The following is a 23,015-nucleotide window of genomic DNA, read 5'->3' on the forward strand; positions in this document are numbered from 1 at the left end:
AACCAATGATTTCAGTCCTCTGTTCCTTCAAAAGGCATTTCGTGCACGTGAAAGCAGTATCTGTGACCTGTATCCACTTTCCCTCTTCTCTGACAAGCAGCACGCTGTCCACACTGGTCTACTCTGATTTTTTTCACTTATCTGTTATACTTGAAAAACATTCTTTTGCTGGATGCTTACAGTCTTGTGAGGTAGGTAGGTGTCTTGAACTTGCAGGTGCTCCTGAACACGAGAAAGGTCAAGTCGTCTGGCTCCTGTCTTATAAGTGCCCACAGGGACATCTTGTTACTATGATAGCAGTACTTTCCTTGGAAAATCTTTCAGGGCTAGACTCTTCCAGTGATCCTGAAACTGCCCCAGTCTTGAGGGACCAAGGAGGATCCTAGACATTCCAATACCCACCGACTGCTCCCTGGCAGGGGCCTGGGGCTGAAGCACCCAGGATTCCTCAGCTTGTTCTGTTGTGAAATGCTGTGTTTATCGTGAACATACTCAGGGCATCGAGGGAGCTACTGTGTTCTTTCACAGACCAACGACCCCTTGTAATTAAAAATCCCGTTTTACAACACGGAGTTAAAAGGAAGGCCACACATGACTCATCTTTCCAAGCTCCTCGCTGCAGATAGAAACCCAGCCCAGCACTCCGGACCCTGCAGCAGAGGCCCCGCCCCCACACGAGGCCCCGCCCACCGCGGCCCCACCCCGAAGCCCCATCCATACCAAGGCTCCACCCCAGGCCTCTCAGGTGAAAGCAATCACAGAACATCAGAAGCACAGGTAAGATTCTGATGGAAAATCATCATCAAAATATGCACAAAGGTGAAAAGTGGAAACTGTAAAAGCTTATCAAACAGATGAAGCATGCTCCCAGGATGAAGCCAACAGAAGTGCTGTATTAGAAAGGGTTGAAGTACTCAAGGAAGCCTTTACAATATGGAGAGAAAACACAACCCAAGGGTAAGTTTACAATGTGACCCAATCAGATAAAAAAAAATTGTACTTGGGCTGAACACAGAACAAAGGAGCAAGGCCCAGCCCCAGGCCTGGACTCCTGACTGCGACACATTCCAGCTCCTGCTTAAGGTGTGTTCCTTGAACCAGCAACGCCAGCAACACCTGGAACCTGCTGGAGATGCATGGCCATAGGCCCCAGGCCTAGGGACTCAGAATCGGCAGTCTAACAAGATCCCCAGGGACTCAGGTGCACACTAAAATCTAAAAAGTTGTGTCATGAACACCCCAGTAAGCATCTTGCTAGTTACTGTTATGGGCTAGTTTTTAGTACCCATTCATTCATTCATTAAGATTGCACTGAATGCCCAGTATGGCCCTGGGCTAGTGTTGATTGTCTTCACGAGGCTGATGGTTTGTTTGAGAGCCCAATGTTGAGATGTTGAACAGTAATCGCATGTGCAAATGTGTAACGACAAGCTGAGAAAAGTACACAAAGACGCTGTATGACAGACGTAGGCTCTGGTTTAAACTGAGCGTATGAGGAAAGTAGTAATCAGATGAAGAGAGGGCCAGAGTGCACCCCACACCATGGCCCGGGACCAGGGGGGCAGGACCTCACTGCGCGCCAGGGGCCTCAGGGCAGCCCCGTGGGCTGTGATGCCTCACGTCCTGCTTGCTCTTCATCGGGGTGGTTCCTGGAGTCACAATCAACACAACACATCCAACTGTGAAGGAGCACGAACACGTCAGGGACACTTCAGGACAGGGCCAAGGAGCATGCGCACACACGCATGCCGGGTAGAAAACCACGGAGAGACGGCCATTTATGGGACGATCAGGCAGCACAGGCTGCCAACCTCACGAGGCATCTGTCAGAGCGTGGGACCTGCCAGGGGGTGACCTCTGGGGCGGACACGTCGGGACAGTTTAAAATCAGGCCACAGAGCTGAGTCAGATGGGGTGGAGCGGACAGCCAAGCCTGGCCCCTTGCTGTGCCCCGTCCACCCACCTCAATCCAGAGCAGTGATGGCGTAGCCGTCAGCACCTGCAGAACTGCTCAGACAAGCAGCGGCTCCTGCGTGAGGCTGCCAAGCAGCCGGGGGCTGTGTGAGCCCTGCGTGTGCTCCACACAGTCACAAGTGTGATCTGCACCTGTGGATCCAGGACTGCTGAATGTAGGAGTGGGGCAGGGCCGAGAAGGGAGCAGAGAGATCTCGGGACACGGCTGTGGTCCCGACCTGGCAGGGATTTCCACGGTGGGAGAGAAGGTGTGGTCCGGGCCAAGCTCTCCTCACAGCACCCCAGAGGTGTCGCTGTTCCTACTTTACAGACCAGGAAGCGCTGTTCCTACTTTACAGACCAGGAAGCTGAGACCCAGAAGGTTCAGCAACTGTGCACAAGCACAAGGCTAGTAAGGAACTGAGGCTAATACAGGAGAGATCTAGACAAGATCTAACAAGCACCAATGGTGGGTGTGAGAATTGCATGGGACAGGGACGCCCCATGTGGGAAGGGACAACACCCAGACCAGCTGACAGCATGGACAAAGGGGGGCATGGGGGGGGCAGAAGAAGCCTTTAAAATTTTTATTTATTCCAACTGTTAAAGTCGTGAATTTTACATTGTGATATCTGATTCATGACTAAGTTTAGAAAATGAAGCTAAGTCTCTCGTGTCTGTCTAGATATATGTATGTCTCAGTATATGTCTTTGGATAATATTACTATGGTTAATTTGTAAATGAGCTCTATTTAATTGGCTTGAAGTAAAGTAAGTACTTACAAATCAAACAATTCAAAATACAAGAGAAGTTAAATGAATTTCAGGTTCACTTGAACTGGGAAATATTCAGTATTAAATTAATACCTGGTATTCTCTTACAAACTTACCAATAAGAAAATTAACTCAATGTTACTCAAGATCCCCTTGAGGAGGGCATGGCAACCCACTCCAGTATTCCTGCCTGGAGAATTCCATGGACAGAGGAGCCTGGTGGGTTACAGTCTACAGAGTTGCAAAGAATTGGCTACAGCTGAAGTGACTTAACACACATGGTGGGCGGAAGAGCACAGACCAGAACCAGCTGCTCTAGAAGCTGAGGTAAAGGTGCAGGGAGACCCTGCTGTTGAGGTGGAGCTGGCAGGCTGGAGGGTCCACCTGGGCCGGAGTGTGCAGGTCAGTGCCAGGCTGCTCATCTGTCTCTCCTTCATAGCACTTTCCCAGAACAGAAATGCACTCAGGCATTCCTGGAGCCCCAGCCTGAGTAGGGAAGCAAGGTCACATCTGGACCTGAGCTCAGGAAAAGCGCCTGGAAAAGAGGCAGTGTCCCGGGAAGGGATGGGCTGAGGGGGACGCCGCCTGGGCCAGTGGTGCCTTAGCAGACAGAAGGCAGAGGTAGCAAGAGGCAAGGCCCCGGATGGAGACCTAGGTTCAAACTTCTGACTCACCTTGAACTGGCTGGTGACTCTGGATCATTTAAACTTCTCCAAGCATATTTCCTGCTTTGTAAAAGAAGGACACAGTATATTCCCCAGAGGGCTGTTGTGAGTCCTGAATCAAATCTGTGTCCTGTTCCGAGTGAGAGTCCATCGAACAGCAGCTTGCACTCAGTCACCCTGTCCCAGAGCTTTTGCTCTTCTTGGCCAAGTGCACGCGGAGAAGGTGCACAGGGCACGCAAGGCTCCACAGGCACCCAGGGCTGCCTGAGCCCTTCGCAAACCCCAGACTTGCAAGCACCCACAGGGAGACCTCTGCCCGTGTGGCTTATAAAAGAGCAGGAAGCATGCCCTGACAGGAGCATGCCCCTCTTCAATTAAGCCACCTTCCTAATTTCTGAATACGAGTCATGACTTTTTTAGGCCCTGTCCCTTCCATCACTGGCAGTTATTTTTCAGGGTTTTTTTTTTTTCACAAGGAAACCACTTTTTTATTACTCTGTGAGAGAAAAGTGGTGCTCAGGGGCATGACCTTAACCCCAATCTCTGGATGGGGACTCAGAGCTGAGCTGAGCAGATGCTGCCCACCCCACCCTTGCAGCCCAAGGGGCCTCTGCTTGGTCATTGCTGATACGCTGAGCACAGCTGCAGAGGGGGGGCTCTGCCTACAGCACCCCTTCTGCCCCCAGCAGACTGCACACAGGCCAAAGTGCATGGGGCGGCCTCGGAGAAGGGGATTCCCAGGATGTGGGAGGGATACTCAAGAGGCAGTGCAGCCCTGAGCTGGTGTCCTGGAGGGGCTGGGGAGGGAGGAAGAGTGATACATGCTGTGGCTGCAGATCAGTCCGGACCAGGTAGGTGGTGTCCGTTTTCCACGAGGTGGAATCAGGGGATAACGAGAACTAGGTGAGAAGCAGAATGGCAGAGCAATGGAAGGTTGCTGGAGCCTTGTTTGGAGCGAGTTAGCAGCCTGGTCCAGACCCCAGATCTTCCTCTCTGCAGCCCACAGGTATGGTGTCACAAGCATCATGGAAGCACCTGAGCTGACTGCCCAGTAGAAGGGCTGGCACAGAGCTGATGCTCTAAGAAAGGACGTTATAACCATGAGCCAAGAGAAGGACTCAGGTGATGTGACTGGGTGGCAACTGCTCCTACCAGGCTGGACCGAGCTCCTGGGGCAGGGAGGGAGCCCAAAGACTGTGGTCCCCCAGAATTCCCTCCAGGAAGATCCACAGGGCAACCTCAACAGTGCACTTTGACTTACTCTCCAGGGCCAGTGCTGTCCCTCTTCCGATGCATGGCTGTGGCCAGGTGGGCAGAGCAGAGGCATTGTGAGAAGACAGACAACGACCACCTGGTGTGGATGCTTGCATGTCATTCTCCCTCCCTCCCCAGCCCCTCCTGGACCCTCAGCTCACCACTGACAAGCAGTGGGTCACATTCCTGGGACACTGTCCCCAGTTTGGGCTGGGAGAGTGCAGTGGCTCCAGCTCCACGTGAACAAAGCTGCTCCAGGGCAGCTCCTTTCCTGAGGGTGGAACACAGCTGCCCCAACACACCATTTCTCACAAGAGCATCCCGACCCCTGGAGCCTCGGCATCACCTTCCAGCAAAAGGAGCGAGCTCCTGTGAAGGCTGGGGGCCCTGCTCATCCCTGCAGCTGCTGCCAGAGCCCGGGGCTCCTCCTCCACGAGAGGGGCCACGCTACAGGCAGAGCATTTGTTTCGTCCCATAGCAACACCCGGGTATTATTCCAGACTGGCGAGGGAAGCAAGGTCACGACGTGTGGGCGGGGAGCCAGTGGCTTAGCCCCCAAGCCACGGAAAACAGGATGTGAACAGTGCTTTAGTCTCCCAGTTCCTCTAGCACAGCCGGCCGTGTAAAGACGACAGCCTTAGCGGCCCACGTGGTTCTCTTCCATGGCCCCTACCCAGGGCCCATGCACAACAGCACACCTCCCAGGACAGGCCGTGTGAGGGGGCTTTCTGGACCTGTGGATCAGTCCCCTGTGTCCTGTCTCAGAAGCAAAGGCACAGGGAGATACACTCTGCAGACCGATGGACATACAGTCCAGCTTTCAACAGACACACTGACGCGATGAAGCGGAAGATAAACATACCTGATCACTAGGCAGGACTTTTAGGAGGCGCAAAGAAATTCCCAAAGGCAAAGGATGTGACTCACCAACACCCTCAGGTGTGCGAGTGGGAAGCTGCAGGACGACACAGGCAAACCCTAAGTGAAGGCCACCTGAAACGCGTGGCCCCGCAGCCCACCACCATCAAGGCTGCTGTGGGGTCTTCATTCCATACGTGAAACTCAGACAACTTTCAAAAGGCCCGTGCTGCCCTGGACCCACTGAGCAGCACCAGGCCCGCCCCTGCTCACCTGGTGTTTCAGCCCCTCGCATGACACCTGGCCCCCAGGAAGGCTGCAGAGGGTGATAGAATGCACAGGACGACATGAAAGCTGTGAGTCAAAGTGCAGAATTAAAGGAAGGGCTAGGAAAGCCTTTCAATTCTGTAAACAAATCCCTGGTTTGTTTTGATTTATTAATCGACAAGTAATTAATAAGCTGTGGTTTGAGGCCTTCAGGAACTCCTGAACCCTCAAACCTCCGACAGCAGCTGCTCCACCCCGGTCCACTCAAGTCCAGGGCTGGGGTCTGTACAGGGCTCCGGGGCAGCACACTGGGCTGGGAGGAGGCTGACTAGGGCTACGCCCAGCTAGCTCACAGCAGCATCGAGAACCGCTAGTGGAATCCACAAGTGTGCTGAAGAGGAGCTCACAGGAGGCTTTGGGCCCCTGAATCTCCATCCATACAGACAGATGCATAAGGAATACTCTGAATCCATGTAAAAAAACTGCTCTCTGGATGCACACACTTGGGTGGACCCTCTGGACACAGAGTGCACTGTGACATTGAGTCTGAGCATGCTCACTGGTGACAGAGCCTGATGGTGGTTACACTGGGAGTGGGCGCTGACATGGAGGGACCTTCTCAAACACTGGAATGTTGCACACTTACTGTGATGTGCACAGTGTTCACCAGGTGTGCAAACAAAATTTCATCAGGCTGCGCACCTGAGATTAGTGTGTTTCACTGTCATGCATAGCTTCCCTGGTGGCTCAGATGGTAAATAATACATCTGCAATGTAGAACACCAGGGTTTGCTCCTTGGGTTAGGAAGACCCCCTGGTGAAGGAAATGGCTACCTGCTCCAGTATCTTGCCTGGAGAATCCCATGGACAGAGGAGCCTGGTGAGTGAGTTACAGCCCATAGCGTTGCAAAGAGTTGAACACAACTCACACACACACACACACTGCCATGCACACTGAACTCCACACAGGAATGACTCCGGTTTCACATGTGAGCAGGTCTCTGAAAGGCAGCAGTTTCAGCCTCGAGGCACAGCAGAGCTTTCTGGGCAAGTGCAGGAGAGGATCTTTTTCTTGGGGATGGTCTTAATCCCTGTCTCCTGTACAATGTCACAAACCTCTGTCCATAGTTCATCAGGCATTCTATCAGATCTAGCCCCTTAAATCTATTTCTCACTTCCACTGTATAGTCATAAGGGATTTGATTTAGGTCATACCTGAATGGTCTAGTGCTTTTCCCTACTTTCTTCAATTTAAGTCTGAATTTGGCAATAAGGAGTTCATGATCTGAGCCACAGTCAGCTCCCAGTCTGGTTTTTGCAGACTGTATAGAGCTTCTCCATCTTTGGCTGCAAAGAATATAATCAATCTGATTTTGGTGTTGACCATCTGGTGATGTCCATGTGTAGAGTTTTCTCTTGTGTTGTTGAAAGAGGATGTTTGATATGACCAGTGTGTTCTCTTGGCAAAACTCTATTAGCCATCACTTCATGGCAAATAGATGGAGAAACAGTGGAAACAGTGGCTGACTTTATTTCTTTGGGCTCCAAAGTCACTGCAGATGGTGACTGCAGCCATGAAATTAAAAGACACTTACTCCTTGGAAGGAAAGTTATGACCAACCTAGACAGCATATTAAAAAGCAGAGACATTACTTTGCCAACAAAGGTCCATCTAGTCAAGGCTATGGTTTTTCCAGTAGTCTTGTATGGATGTGAGAGTTGGACTATAAAGAAATCTGAGCACCAAAGAATTGATGCTTTTGAACTGTGGTGTTGGAGAAGACTCTTGAGAGTTCCTTGGACTGCAAGGAGATCCAACCAGTCCATCCTAAAGGAGATCAGTCCTGGGTGTTCATTGGCAGGACTGATGTTGAAGCTGAAACTCCAATACTTTGGGCACCTGATGTGAAGAGCTGACTCATTTGAAAACACCCTGATGCTGGGAAAGATTGAAGGCAGGAGGAGAAGGGGATGACAGAGGACGAGATGGTTGGATGGCATCACTGACTCAATGGACATGAGTTCGGGTAAACTCTGGGAGTTGGTGATGGACAGGGAGGTCTGGTGTGCTGCAGTCCATGGGGTCGCAGAGTCAGACACAACTGAGCAACTGAATGAACTGAACTGAAATGCAGGAGAGGATCAGGTGCAGAAGGGCCGCCCGTGGACCTGGGGAGGCCGACAAATGAAGAATTAACAGGGATGGGCAGTGCAGAAGGGTCCAGGTGGTTTTCAAACTCTTTAAGCAGCAACATTTTTTTTTTTTTTAACCTTCCTCAAGTAAAATGCTACACATTTTCCCCAAAATATAGAGTAGATGCTCTGGCTGGGGATGGTGAAAGGAGCCATTCCCTTGTCTTCTCTGCCAACAAGCATCTTCACAGAGCCCCAGAGGAGCACAGCCTTTGGAAGTCAGAGAGCTGGACAGTGGGGTGTGGGACACACCTCCCAGAGCCCAGGAACCAGAGGAGCACTGAATGAGGGGATGGGGAGAAGAGGTTTCAAAGGTCACTGATGCCCCAGCCGTAACAGTGAGTGCCCAGTCCTGCCCCACCCCATCCTGTGGGTAACAGGGCAGGCTGGCAGCTCTGGAGGAGCCAGGGGAGGCTGGTGCTGTCTCCAGGGAAGGGGTGTGAGCACCGCGCAGGGAGATGTGTGGGGCTGGCTCTGAGGAGGTGCCCTGAGCCCCTGAAGCTGTCAGCCTAGAGTCTAGAACTAAGGAAATTAGGCAACACTATCAACGTGGACTTTTTAAAAAAATTTTATTTATTTAATTGGCTGTGCTGGGTCTTCATTTCTGCGTGAGCTCTCTCTAGTTGCAGTGAGCAGGGGCTACTCTAGTTGTGGGGTGTGGGCTGCTCACTGCATGGGCTTCTCTGGTTGCGGCTCCCAGGCTCTAGAGCGCAGGCTCAGTAGTTGTGGCTCATGGGCTTAGTTTCTCTGGCCTGTGGGATCTCCCTGGACCAGGGATCGAACTTGTGTCTCCTGCATTGGCAGGCAGATTCTTTTCTGCCTGAGTCACCAAGGAAGCCCCCAACGTGGACTTTTAAATCAGCTTCCTTCGGACTTCCAAACTCCTCTTTTTTGTTTAGCTCATCTTGTACTGCTTCTTTTCCTTCCCTCCATGGCACTAGTGGTGGGGGGACAAGGCCCCTGAGCCCTCTCAGAGATGCCCTGGGGCTAAGTCAGTCAGTGAATCCCACTTTGGTCACCTTCCTCAAAAAGCAGTTCCTTTCTAAAGTACTGTAAAAGACCACTGCTGAACTAGCCATTGCTGTTCAGTCTCTAAGTCGTGTCCGACTCTTTGAGGCCCCATGGGCTGCAGCACAGCAGGGTCCTCTGTTCTTCACTATCTCCTGCACTAGTAGCTATCTGGAAAACCCGTTGTTCCTCATCTGAATTTAACTCGAGTGACATTTACTGGGCACTTACTGCATGCAAAGCCCTGCTGGTCACTTTAGATGCGGAATCTTTCCTTGAAGCATACTACTGAGAAATGCAGGGCTGGGAGAGAACTAGAGTCCCCAGGTGAGGAAAACTGGAGACCGGAGCCCAGCTGCTCCTGGAAGCAAGGAGGGGAGAGGGAGCTTCAGCTCCAAGTGGCCCACGCAGGTACCGCTGCCGCTGGTTCCAAAGAAGCTGAGAGCAGCTCCTGGAGGCCTGAGCACCACGACTGCTCCTGCTGCGCAGGCGGGCGGTGGGCGGACTGAAGACCTCAGCCTCCAGCTGCGACCCTGTGGCTCTGGCGATACTTTGGGCATCAAGATAAAGGATGCCCACCCCCACCCACTCCAGTCTGCCCACACACGGCTGGACCTTCGTTGGGCCATTCACTTTTAAGCTGGGAATAGTGGCTACCTTTGTTACCTTTGTATCCCAGCATGAACCCCATGCCTTGCACACAGTAGGTGCTCAGTAAATGAATACACAAATGGATGGTAGACTTTTAAGAATAACTACTGAAGAGTGTACTTCCCTTGAGGTCACACAGCTAAAACCTGCTGCAGGGATGGAAGCAAAATAGAACTTCCTTCCTCAGAGCACTAGTCCTAACACTTTCAAACTTTGGATCCAGAGAGCCCGAGGGGTCTGTCTCATTCTTCGTAGGAATACCTGTGTCAGCATCTGGACTGGACTTGAGGGCTTGTCAGAGGAGGCAGGGCAGGAATTCTCCTTCACTAGGGCCACAGACAGTGCATGGTAGAGACTGGAGTCTGGAGCCGAACTGCCTGAGTTCTCTGACCTGGGCCAGCTGAGTGGAACCCCCCGGACTTTTCAGTGTATAATGGGGGTGATAACAGAACCTATCTGGCAAGGTTGTGATGGAGGGTAATGAATTATTATTTGCAACTAAAATGTATTTATGAATATATATATATATGTGGTTAAACTTATTTTAATGCTTCTGGGACTTCTTTCATGGTCCACTGGCTAAGACTCCATGCTTCCATTGGAGGGGGCCCGGGTTCAATCCTTGATTAGGGAACTAGATCCCACATGTTACAACTAAAAGATCTTTCATAGTGCAACTAACACCTGGTGCAGGAAAATTAAAAAACATATATATATATAAACAGTATCTAAACCAAGCAGTCATGTCCAACTCTGTGCGACCCTATGGACTATATAGCCTGCCAGACTTCTCTGTCTATGGGATTCTCCAGGCAAGAATACTGGGGTGTGTTGCCATGCCCTCCATCAGAAGATCTTCCCAGCCCAGGGATCAAACCCATATCTCTGATGTATCAGGCACTGGCAGGTGGTTCTTTATCACTAGTGCCAACTGGGAAGTCTATCTATCTATCTATATATATATGTATAAAGAAATACTTCTGGAGGCAATCTGTTCACAGAGGGCAGTGTCCAACCTGGACCCTGTGTTCAGGGGCGCCTCAGAGGAGGGTCGCAGGGTATGTACTGGGGCTTGGAAGGTGTACAGCACCTCTCGTTGCTCCTCAGGATCACAGTAGGAGAAACCTGTGAGAGGAGGTGGGGAGCAGTGAGCAGGCAAGCAGCCCACTGGACTCTAACCATGCTGCAGTTTCCTGGCCCCCGAGGTCCGTTTCAGCGATGCTCTGATGTCACTCTGGGCTCCCTCCTTGCTTGCCTCTAAAAGTCCAGGAGGCCCCTCTGTGGGAAAGGGTCAAGATACCGCTCTTTCTGCTGATTCACAAACAGTAGCCCTAACCCTAACCCTGACCCTAACCTTCTGACTCCTCAAAGCAACTTGAATGGTTGCATCTCCAAATCCCTGACATGCCTTCCCTGCCCTAAAATTGGAAGACCCCTCTATTTGAAATGTCATGAGTACCAGGAAAGGGCTGGAACCTCTGCTAACTGGGTGCCCCCAGGAAGGTCCACAGGGGCTTTCTGCTGCTCACAGGGTGTGGGCAGCACCACCATCCATGCCCACCAGATGACACTCCCCACCTGAGTCTCTGATGACAGTCTCCTTTGGACTCAACTTCCCAAATCAAGTCACCGAACCTGTTTAAACACAGACGTGCACGATACAACAAAACCAGAATCTTAAAAGGGTGTAGCCGCACACAGAGGTGAGTCAAACCATGTCAGGCGGTTCTCAACTGGCCCACAGGAGGCAAGTGCCCAACCATTGAGTGGGGAGGGAATGGCCCCTGCTCCAGCCCCCAGATGGAAAGGCATGGCCAGGCAGAGACAAGATCTGGGACCACTGGGTACACTGACACCTAGCAGCATCTGCACTGCCTGGAAAATCTCCCATGGATGAGCAGGTCCATAACTCAATGAAGAATAAGATCACTGACAAAAGAATGCAGGAAAGAATATGGCAGCTAAAAATAGACATAGAGATATCTGACACACATAAGAATTTTCTATTCACCAATAACCCAAGACTAGAAATTAAAACAGTGGGGTACTGTTTCACTTATCTAATTTGGAAAGAATAAGAAAATACCCAGTACTGGAGGCTATACCAGAGGGAGGGAGGGAGGGAGGGGATAGACATGAAGCAGGGTGTATACGTTTATAGAAGAGACTTTTTGGAAGAAAATTCAGCAATATGTATTCAAAGTCTTAAAAATTTGCATATTTTTCACTTAGTAATTTCATTTCTAAGAATCTATCCTAAAGAAATAATAAAAGTCCTGCAGTGAAGTAAGAGAATCAATATCTTTATAAACTTGGTGTGCTCAGTCGTGTCAGACTCTTTGTGACCCCATGGACTGTGACCCACCAGACTCCTCTGTCCGTGGGATTTTCCAGGCAAGAGTACTGGAGTGGGTTGCCATTTCCTTCTTCAATCCCTGAGATGCTTTATATACTTTATATGATATATATTCTATATGTACTGTTTACACAAACGTTCAAATGCAAAGTTGTTATTCACAACATTGTTTACTCTAAAAAAATGGAAAATAACCCAAATAGGATATTGGTTAGGTTAATTATTGTTCACATATAAGATGGAATACTATGTAGTCATTTCAAAAATATGTCTTCTGAAAATATTAATGACATAAAACAAAACACTTCACTGTTAAGTTGAAAGTGGAAAGTTGAGGGCTACAGAAAAATATACCTATAAAACATGACCCTGATTCTGTCAAACGAAGACATCTGCATGTACAGATGCACATAAAGGGTCAGAAGGACATGCGACCACACTTGGAATGTGAGAATTACCTCCGCTTTGTGCCTGTTGTGGTTTCTACATTTTCTACAATGATAGTGTATTTGTTTAGAATCCAGAAAAGCCTCCAGCAGTTGGGCTTCCCTGATAGTTTGGTTGGTTAAAGAATCTGCCTGCAATGCAGGAGACTCCAGTACAATTCCTGGGTTGGGAAGATATGCTGGAAAAGGGATAGGCTACCCACTCAAGTATTCTTGGGCTTCCCTTGTGATTCAGCTGGTAAAGAATCTGCCTGCAATGCAGGAGATCTGGGTTCAATCCCTGGGTTGGGAAGATCCCCTGGAGAAGGGAAAGGCTACCCACTCCAGTATTCTGGCCTGGAGAATTCCACGGACTGTATAGTCCATGGGGTCTCAAAGAGTCAGACTGAGCGACTTTCACTTTTCAGTATCTAAACCAAGCAGCCAAAACTGGATTAAAACCTTTAGTGGTGTTATTCTTCCCCCACACAATGGACACCAGAGGCCACGGGTGTGTCACATAGCCCTGGGCCCCCGTCATCAGTACCAAGGCCACAAAATGAGAGAAACGTGGGGAAGGGGCGCGGGATGGAGAATGCTTGGCCTGCAAAGACGTCAGATGGCTTGGCAGGAGGAATGTCAGGATAGTGCCTATTCTTTGAGAAAACACTTCAGGTGCAGGAAACCACGTAACCAGGGCCCCAGAGGCCAAAGAGAAGATGGAAGAGACCTGCCTGCTAAGGAAGCTGGGACACCATGGACCTCACTTAAGGCCGGGGGTTGGGGGGGGCGCAGTGTAGAGTGCACTGTGGAGATGGGGAAGCTGTGTTCCTTTAGACTTTTCAGGTGTATGCAGATACTGGTGGGGCTGATGAGACAGTCATATAGTGAAAGCCACTAGAGTTCACAATGGCCCTGTGTGGCCTTCTGTCTTCCCCTCACACAGCCAGTCAACTCCATGTAGGCTCCTCCCCAGCACTGGACTTCCTGCTATCCCTCTGAAGGGCCAAGACCGCTCCCCTTGGCCTGAGACATTCTCCCCAGACATCTGCATAGCCCCTTCCCACTGCAGGTCTTCTGGGAAGAGAGGAAAAAGTCAGATTGAGTGTGAAATGGCAGCGCCGTTACCAGAACTGGGGAGTCAGAAGTGCATGCAGCTGGCTGGGAGAGGAACAGACAAATCACAAGTATTTGACAGAAATGCTGGGTAGAGTTAGGGGCTACCTGATGGGGAAGAGCCATCAGGTCCAGACAGTTTCTCTGTCTCAAGGCTTTGGGAATTGACCAGCTGTGGCAGAGGGCTAACAATTCTGAGAGGATGAGAGACAGTTTTCAGACCCGAAATCCTAAAATGCCACAGAGTCCTGATCTGCAGTGCTTAGCTCTTACAACTGTGGGTGCTCTGCAGTTTAGAGGTGCTTGCCCATTCATTGCCTCATTTGATCCTGTCAGGCTACAGAATAGGTTCAGTAACCATTGTACAGATGAAATAACTAAGGCTCAGAAAAGTTAAATGACGTGCCTGAAAGCTCACAAGGTTGGTGGCAGAACTGGCTGGATTTTGGCACGATTTTCTCCATATGCAAACCCAGGTGTTACGGCGAACCATTTAGATTGGATAAAGACTTCACTGTCATAATGGTTTGCCTCCCATATTTTGACAAGAGCAGCTGGAATAAGGCTCCCTGCAGAGGTGGACCCTGTGAGTGGGTGAGAGAGCGGTACAGAACGGGGAGCCGTGGGGCCCCACTGGACAAACAGTAAGACAAGCCACCTTATCCTAAAGGGTCTGGGGCGGTGGTGGTGTGTGTATAACCAGCCAGCCCAGCAGGGCCCAGCCTGGTGTGGCCCTCCAGGACTGTTCCCAAATTCAACCAAAACGTCCCCCCCCGCCACTCACCCCTGGCGGAGCAGTTACTGCATCTGAACTTGAACCCAGGCTCAGGCCATGGGGCAGCCCTCCTCTTCACTGGGGGTCAAGGAGGAGGGGGAGCCTGAGGTAACCCACTGGGCCACCAGAACACCCACGGCTTCCCGTCCCCAGGAGACGCAAAGGCAGACTCATACTCTACAGGCCTCAGGGGTCCACGGTGTCCAGAGTGCAGGACTACAGGATAAAGGCTGGTGAGGGCATTTCCTCCAGGGCTAGCCCTCCAGAGTTGCATCTGATCAGGCAGATGCCGGCCACCATGGCCGCGGAGCCCAGGGAATTCGGCCAGTGAGATTCGTGAACAGCCTGTGCTGTTCATCACTTAAAACCAAACAGCCACCTTGCAAGGGTGAAAGGCTGCCAGGAGGTCCCCTCACGATGGAAGTGGTCCTCGCGGAGACTGCTGGGCCTCAGAATGCATGCATGACAAACTGTGACCTGAAAACCCCGCAGGCCCTGGATGTGACACGGTGATACAAGATGGTACCTGTGGGGAAGTCTCTGTGTTCTTTCTCACAACTGCCTGTTAATCTATGATGATCTCAAAACAAATAGTTAAAGCGAAACACCAAGGGTGCTTAGTGGCTATTGTCAAGGGACAATGAGTTCTAAGAAGACACATTCCCACTGAGTTGAAGAAACGTCAGTTATTTGGTGCTCCCACTCAGGCTTGTCGGTTCCCCCCCCCCCCCCCCCAACTCACAGCATTCACTTTTGATTTGGGGGTGTGGGGCGTTCTGGGGCTAAAAAGAGATGAGTGCTGGGTCAGGGTCACAGAATTAGCATTGGAGATAATTAGATATGAGGCTTCATAAATAGACTGCCCAACAAGATGTGATGAAATCCCACAACTCATTCTGTGGGGTTCCCGCAGAGAACCCCCATCCTCGGAGGAAGCCCTGGAAATCCTACGCCAAAGGACCCCACCTTGATCGGTACGGGCAGCCCAGACAGAGGCCACCGGGTTAGTCTTCCCAGAGACTAACCAGACAGCACACACGCCGGCGACCAAGTGTGCACAGAGGTGGAGGTCAGAGCCCACCCTCGGGTCTGGCCCCTCTGCCACCACTCAGGTTCTCCTCCTTGCCTGACCAAGCCAGGCTGGGGGAGCGCAGAGAAAGGGCGAAAGCCGCATCCCAGGCAGCAGTAAGCCCGAGGGCCCCTCCTCCAGGACCCTGAACAACTGCTGCTCTTCCTCTGCGGCAAGGTCCACCCCTGAGACCCTAGCAGACAAAAGCTTCTGCCGCGAAGGTGCCGCCCCCGCAACGGGCAGAAGCGCCAGATCCTATCAGCCAATTATCCAAACGCGCACAGCCACCCGCAAGTTTGGGCACGCTTGGGCCGGGGCGCGGGCTGCGGGAGGGGCCGCCGGTCCGGCGCGCCCGGGGAATCTGGGCCTGGGCGCGTCGGGAGGCTGAGGGGCTGGTACGCAGGGCCGTGCTGGGGACCGGGGGTCCGGTCCGGGGATCGAGGACCCGCTGCCTGTCTCCCCCTCGCCGGTTCCGAGGCTCCTCCGCTGCGTAGGAGGAGGCGCAGCCAGGGCCCTCCCCCGGCCCGGGCCCCCAAGGCCCCTCCAGGGCCCCGAATCCGTTCAGCCCCCGGGTCGCCCCGGAAACATCGCCCCTCCACCGCGCGGTGCGGATGGCCGCCGGCTTGTGGAACAAAAGAGCCACTCTCGCGAAGGGTCCGGCGGCCGCGCGGCCCTCCGAGCGCCGAGGCTCGAGCCGAACCTTACCGGGCTGCCGGGCTTTGTGCGCGCGCAGGGGCGGGAAGGACTGCGGGACCCCCCGGCGCATCTCACGGACGCGCGCCGCGCTCCGAAGTTGTGGCCGGCGCCGGCCCCTCTCGCGCCGCCCAGTCCCCTTCGGGGTCCCCATTCATTCGTGGGGCGGGGGGGGGGGGGGGGTTGCGCAGACTACCGGCCCCCGGCTCACCTTGCTCTTGACTTCCACCGCGCTGCAGTCGTAGAAGCGCAGGGTCTGAGACTTGTGGAAACTCCGGTTCATGGTTCCGGCCCCGCTTAGCCTCGGCTTCGCCCTCGCTCTTCGCTATGGGGACTGCAGAAGGATCCTGGGTGCGCCACCCGCCGCCGCGGCCCCGGCCCCGGCCCCGGCCCCGGCCCGCGCTCGCTCGGCCGCGGGGCAGCTCGAGTGCAGCGGCCCGAGCAGGGCTGGCCGCGCGCCTTGGGCACTCCAGGGGCCGCGCGCGGGAGGAGCGGGGTACGGCGGCGCGCGCCGCCCCAAGGACCCGCCCCCCGATACCCTAGAACCCACGTCCCGCCCCGAGCCCGGAGAATCCACCACCAATCCCTGCCCAGCGCCCAGAATACCCGCCGCCAGTCCCCGCCCCGGGCCCAGAGCACCGGTCCCCCGAGGACCCGCCCGGAGCCCGGAGGACCCGCCCCACGAGCCCCAAGGGCCCACGTCCCGCTCGGCGCCCCGAAGACCAGCCGCCAACCCGGTTCCCGGAGGACCGGCCCGGCGCCGAGAAAACCCGGCTCGCATCCCTGGGACCAGCCCCACGAGCCTCAAGGCCCAGCCTCGCGCCCTGAGGACCCACCCTCCGAGTCTAGTGGACCCGCCCCCCTGTCCCAAGGACTCATCAGACGCCCCACCCAGGGCTCGTCGGCCCGCCCCCGGAGAAGTCGCCGCCAGTCCCCTCCCCGAGCCCCGCCCACGGGCCCGCCCCCGAGGACGCCTCTCCCCGGTGGGTGCTCACTCCCGTCCGCAAAATCAAGAGCCGAGGAGAGAAGCCCGGTTGACCCTCCCGGGACGCCCTATTCCCAGCTCGGCGCCCACACTTTTTCTCCCTTGCTCGCTTCCGCCAAGATTTTGTTAGCATCCCCCTGTCGTCCAGGAAAGGGGTGTGTTTTGGCTGATTTTTAACGTTGTCTTGAGTGATACCGGACTCAAGGAGGCCTGACCCCCTTGGATCCACCTGTCCGTTAGAGCTGCCAGGTGGTAGATGGTTTGGGCAGAGGTTCTGCAGGGAGGCAAAATCCTAAGGCGTAGTCTAGCACAGGCCAGAGGAAAAGGGTTCGGAAGGGTCAGAAGCAGCTATAGGCCTGTCTGATGAGAAGGAAGACTTCTGCCAGGGCTGGTAGAAGCAAGAAACTGTTAGAAGAAAGACGTCGTCAGTTGTGAGCAATGACATGGGTGCTTCCTATCTAGAGCGCTCTGGAAGCCGGGCTGCGGAAACCGAAATCCTCGCTCTTGAGGAATCTCTGATGAATCCAAGAACACAGGACAAGTAGGTGCTTCAAGACTGCTGTGAAGCGTGCTACACAAATTTACAATCCAATTTAGTAGATTATATCACTTTTTTGTAGTTGCATTCATAGGAGAAAAAGGAAGAAGAAATACAAACGTGTTAATTATACATACAGAAGGGTGTATTAGTTAAATTTATGGTTTTAAATGTAATAAAAAACAGAACAAAAATATAGCCTTTCCAAAATTTCAGAACATTCTATGTATATATAAAGTGTGAAACTAATGCAAACATATTGTGAAATACTTATAAAATTCTCTAGATAGGGACTTACCTGGTGGCCCAGTGGTTAAGAATTTACCTTCCAATGCAGGGGACGGGGTTTCTATCCTTGGCCAGGCAGCCGAGGTCCCACATGCTGCTGGGCAACTAAAGGTGCCTGTGCAGCAGGAGGAGCTGCAGACTGTAGTGCAGAGCCCCTGCAGCCAGAAAGCAGTTCCACAGACAGAAAACACAATGTAAAATGAATAGGAACTGAGAGTATATATATCTGCATGCCTGTAAACGTGGATGAGATAAAACACACCTAGTTTAAGGCTTTCAGGTTTGTTCATTAAGTAATACCCAGTCAAAATTGGTAAAGGAGATACAACTACAACAAAGTGACATAGAAAGGATGAAATTTAAAATATCAGTGAAAGAGAGAAAATGGGGTTTTTAATTTAAGATTATGTGGCTTTAGGGACAAAGGCATTACCCTATTTAATGGAAATGAGATACCACAGATGAGAGGATTTAAAAAAAAATCATATGGACAAAATTTTTTTTAATGATAATGTTATTCCTTATTCCTGTTAAGTTTACTCAGTTGGTATAAACTCTTTTCACCTGACTTTGGAATCTCTTACATGATATTTAAGTAAAAGGCTCTATTTTTTGGGACACACACACATGATGAGCCTTTATAATGAAAATGGTGGTATGCCAACATGAAGATCTAATACATATGAATACTGCATTGATTAGCATTCACAAAATAAGATGACAGGAAATAGAATGTGAAACTAACTACTGTACCTTTGTTAAAGTGCACTGTGCTGTGCTAAGTTGCTTCAGTCATGTCTGACTCTTTGCAACCCTATGGACTGTAGCCCGCCAGGCTTCTCTGTCCGTGAGATTCTCCAGGTAAGAATACTGGAGTGGGTTGCCATGCTCTCCTCTAGAGGATCTTCCCACTCCAGGGATCTAACTGTGTCTCCATTGTCTCCTGCATTGCAGGCGGATTCTTTACCCACTGGGGCTTCTCTGGTAGCTCAGATAGTAAACCGTCTGCCTGCAATGCAGGAGAACTGGGTTTGAACCCTGGGTCGGAAGATCCCCTGGTGAAAGAAATGGCAACCCACTCCAGTACTCTTGCCTGGAAAATTCCATGGACGGAGTAGCCTGGTAGGCTACAGTCCTTGGGGTTGCAAAGAGTCGGACACCACTGAGCAACTTCACTTTCTTTCTTTACGTGCAGAGCCATCAGGGAAGCCCATAAATTCATTGTGAAATAAATCTGGAGAATTCAAACACCAAATAGAAAAAGTTAAAATCACTCATAGTCATACTACTTAGCAATCAATTCTATTACCTTATGATATATTTTATCTTTATTTCTTTCTCTGTGTATATATTGATATATCTTGCAAAATTTTGATCTATTTTTACCTCATGTTATATAAAAAGCATTTTCATTAAATGTTCTTAGAAAATATTGTTTTTAATATTTGAATATAGATATAATTTTAATCATTCCATTACTGGATATTTAGAATGTTTCCAATGTTTAGATTTTATATAATGCTGTTTCTTGAATTTACTTATTTCTGATTTCTTTAGAATCAACTCCTAAAAATGAAAATACTAGGCCATAAGCACACATATCTCTAACCTCTTCAATACAGATTGCAAAATGCAGTACTTAAATTTAATTTTTATTTCTTTTTAACAAATATGCTGTTGCATGCCAGGGACTCTGATCAGAGAGGCAGCGATTTACAGTCCCTGCTCTTAAGAGAAACAGCAGGCTGGCCAGAGCTTGAGTTCCAGAACAAGCGAAGTAAGCAGGCAGACAGAAGAAATGCTAAGAGATTTCCACAGAGTCAAGAGGAGACTATTCCAGACAGCACACTGAGCATGAGCGTTGTTCTGACAGCTAGAAAGGACTGGGATCAGCCTGTCATCTACAAGAAGTCTCATACATTCCAGGTAGAACCAAAAAATGTCAAAGATACACACTGGGCCAGTAGCAGAGCAAACTGTTTACAGAAGTGATGACTTTCTCTCAGAGGGAAATTTCCTAAGCTGAATGCAGGTTTTTGGCCCCACAGACAGTCGCAGGTTGCTGCTGCCGCTCGTCCCCTGGGGGTAGGAACAGCTCCGGGCGTGCTCATGGGGTGCTCCCGCCCAAAAGTTCTAAGAAGGAGGGAGAGAGGCTGAGGGCACATGCCAGCTCCCCGGGTCGGGGAGAGAGGAGGCTGAGGCCACAGGACTTGGTGGAGCAGCGGTCACCTCTGCCATGCTGGTGGCCCGTGGTCAGAGCCCCGCCATGTCTGCTTGGTGCTGTCAGTGACCCCCAGGCCCGCTGTGGCCTTGCCTATCCATCTCTCCTCTCCTATGTTGTAGTCTCTCGTTGGTTGGTGCGATCAGCAGGAGGAAAAGCTGGGAACGCTGGCTGGTTGCGTGTGGAGGCTGAGCGTTCAGCTGAGCCTTGAACAAGGTCAGTGAGGGCTTCAAGCCTGTGGTAGGTTCAGTGTAGACAATCAACTTGCCTGGCAGAGTCTTCCAGTGGGAAAATCTCTTCAAAGTCCAGAAGCTTGATTGAAAACCTCCCTGTGCGTCCTGGGTCACGGAGCCTTGGGAGGCCTCACTGGGCCTCACTTGGGTGTCTGTGGCTGGCAGGTCCACACTTGCCCCACAAGCCTGACATAAGATGCGGTTCTGTTAGTTATCACTGAGCTGGCTGCCTCAGTGAGGTGTCCAGAGCTGTGAGTGCAGTTGAATGAGGAGGCCCTCAGCAGAGGGCTGGGAGCGTGGGGAGGCCTTTTACTTCAGTCGTGCGTCCTGTGGGCACCTATGAGGGGCCTGGGTCTAGGTGAGCTTGGACTGTCCTCTCGGCCGAGCCTTGGCCTTCTTTTTTGTGAGGTGGGCTCCGTGGCTCTTCCCTCACCCACGTCATGGCCGTATCCTGGCAGCAGAAGGACACCGTGTAGCCCCACTTTGAAGTCTTTAAAGAGGTCTGTCAGTCAGAGTGGCTGCACCTTCCCTGGGCCACAGCTGCATCATGTGGAGAGGGTTTTGGGAGTGTGCACAGCCCAGCAGAGGTGTGTCTACACGGAAGGCCCAGCTGCAGAGATGCACACTCCCCATGTGTACATGGTTACAGACCTGTTGCAGACAGAGACCAAGAAGGAAAACGGGCAGGTGTAGGGGTGCAGTCCTCCTCATGTCTATGGCTTCAAATAACCCATCTGAAACTGGTACCCCATCCCCTCAGTATCAAAGGAAACATGCCACAGACCCAGGGAAATATGTTTCCCCAAAGTTCTGGGTATGCCCTCACAGTCGTCAGTATCCAAAATGGAAGTAGCAATAGACTTAAAATCTTAACCTCTAGGGACTTCTCTGGTGGTCCTGTGGCTAAGACTCCACACTCCCAATGCAGGGGGCCCAGGTTCGATCCCTAGTCAGGGAACTAGATCCCACAGGCTGCAACCCAGAGAGCATATCCTGCAACTAAAGGTCCTGCATGCTGCATCTAAGAACCGGTGCAGCCGAATAAATAAATGGAAAAAAAGGATATCTTAAAAAAAAACTTCTATGTATTTGAAGACCAAAGGTGTTTCATCAGAATGAAAAGGGATTTAATAATGAAAACACAGAGATGAATTGTTAAGACCCTGATAACAGAGAGGAGAAATGTCAACCTCACATGAGTTACTGAATCAGAGGTTAGGATTTTTGGATGCCAACTGCAGTGGAGAAGAGACTCCAGTCCCACCCCCAACTCCAGAGTGCCTGGTGAGTTCTGCCTGAGGGCACCCAGGGCTGACCAGAGCAGGGGGGCAAGTGCGGGGCTCCAGAGCAGAGTCATGTGGCCCTCCCTGCTGGGACACCCTGACCCAGACAGCCCTACACAGAGCGGTTCAGTCCAGAATGTCAGCAGCTCTGAGGGGGAGACGCCTAGGCATGCTCTAGTGCCGGCCTGCAGGGAAGGACAGCCCATTCCTCTCCCTGCCCACGAGTCAGGGACAAGCCTCTCCTGTAGCTTGGTGAGACTTAAGGACCTTTTGTTGTCCAGTGTTTGAGTGACCTGGCCTCAGGAGTTGGAAATCGGGGACCTGGTTAGCCCCAGATTCCCTGCCCTCCCCTCTGCTGTAGAGCAGGGTCTGAAAAGTCAGGGGGTGCTGCTGGGCTTGGTGCTAGCAGGCTTGGTCTTGGTCTCACTGGTAATACACAGTGTAGAATTTGGGGTAGAAAGAGACAGACTAGGCCAGTTAGTAGTGAGGTCGTGGCTGCTCTGTGGCGCACCCTTTAGTCACTTGGCTTTGGGGTCAGCTGATAAACAGAGGTCTGACGAGGACACAGACTCACACTCTGCAGCCCAGGCCCTTTAGAGTATGCCCCTTCAGACGGCTCTCCCAGACAGACACCCCCACCTCGACCCTCAATGTGTTGCCAGCTCTGCCCTGGACATCTAGGGGTAGAGTGGGATGTGATGTCCATCCCAGACTAAAGTCCAGGTCAGAGGGGTCAGTCAGCCTGAGGCAGAGAGGACATGGATCCCTAGGTTAGTGGCGAGTATCTCGGGATGGAATCATAGGGAGTTTGACTTCCTCTCCATTATTTTCTGTATTGTAAAAACATCTGTATGAGTATACATTTTTGTAATCAAGACCATGTTAGAGTGGAAGCTTAGCGGGGCAGCTTTGCAAAGGGATCCTGCCTGACACTTGATCCCCTGTGTGAAGTTGGGGCCTAGCCTGCAGTGCTGACCTTCTGAAACAACTTACAACCTGTAGACAGGGCATGCTCCTTTCTGGGAGACTTGAGTTCTATGGGTCTCAGCTTCTTCAAATCACTGTGGACAGTGACTGCAGCCATGAAATCAGATGATTGCTTCTTGGCAGGAAAGCGATGACAAACCTAGACAGTGTGTTGAAAAGCAGAGACATTACTCTGCTGCCAAAGGTTCATATAGTCACAGCTATGGTCTTCCCAGTGGTGATGTATGGGTGTGAGAGCTGGACCATAAAGAAGGCAGAACACCAAAGAATTGATGCCTTTGAACCATGGTTCAAAGAAGGCTAGAGAAGATTGCTGACAGTCCCCTGGATAGCAAGAAGACCAAACAAGTCAATCCTAAGGGAGATCAGCACTGAATATTCACTGGAAGGACTGATGATGAAGGTGAAGCTCCAGGATTTTGA

The 23,015-nt window shown here is 51.6% G+C and overlaps 1 protein-coding gene across 1 annotated transcript in view; it reads right to left on the minus strand.

Moving 5' to 3' along the window:
• The window catches only part of PARD6G (par-6 family cell polarity regulator gamma), a 70,993-nt gene extending 54,134 nt beyond the window's left edge, over window positions 1-16,859 (minus strand). The window contains exon 1 of the mRNA XM_070453022.1: window positions 16,269-16,859. Within this exon, the coding sequence (XP_070309123.1) occupies window positions 16,269-16,340 (72 nt within the window). The 5' untranslated portion in view covers window positions 16,341-16,859. The remainder of the gene's footprint in view (window positions 1-16,268) is intronic.
• Between the last annotated feature and the right edge of the window lie 6,156 nt (window positions 16,860-23,015).

Source organism: Odocoileus virginianus, chromosome 22 (genome assembly GCF_023699985.2).
Source record: "Odocoileus virginianus isolate 20LAN1187 ecotype Illinois chromosome 22, Ovbor_1.2, whole genome shotgun sequence".
Taxonomy (NCBI): domain Eukaryota; kingdom Metazoa; phylum Chordata; class Mammalia; order Artiodactyla; family Cervidae; genus Odocoileus; species Odocoileus virginianus.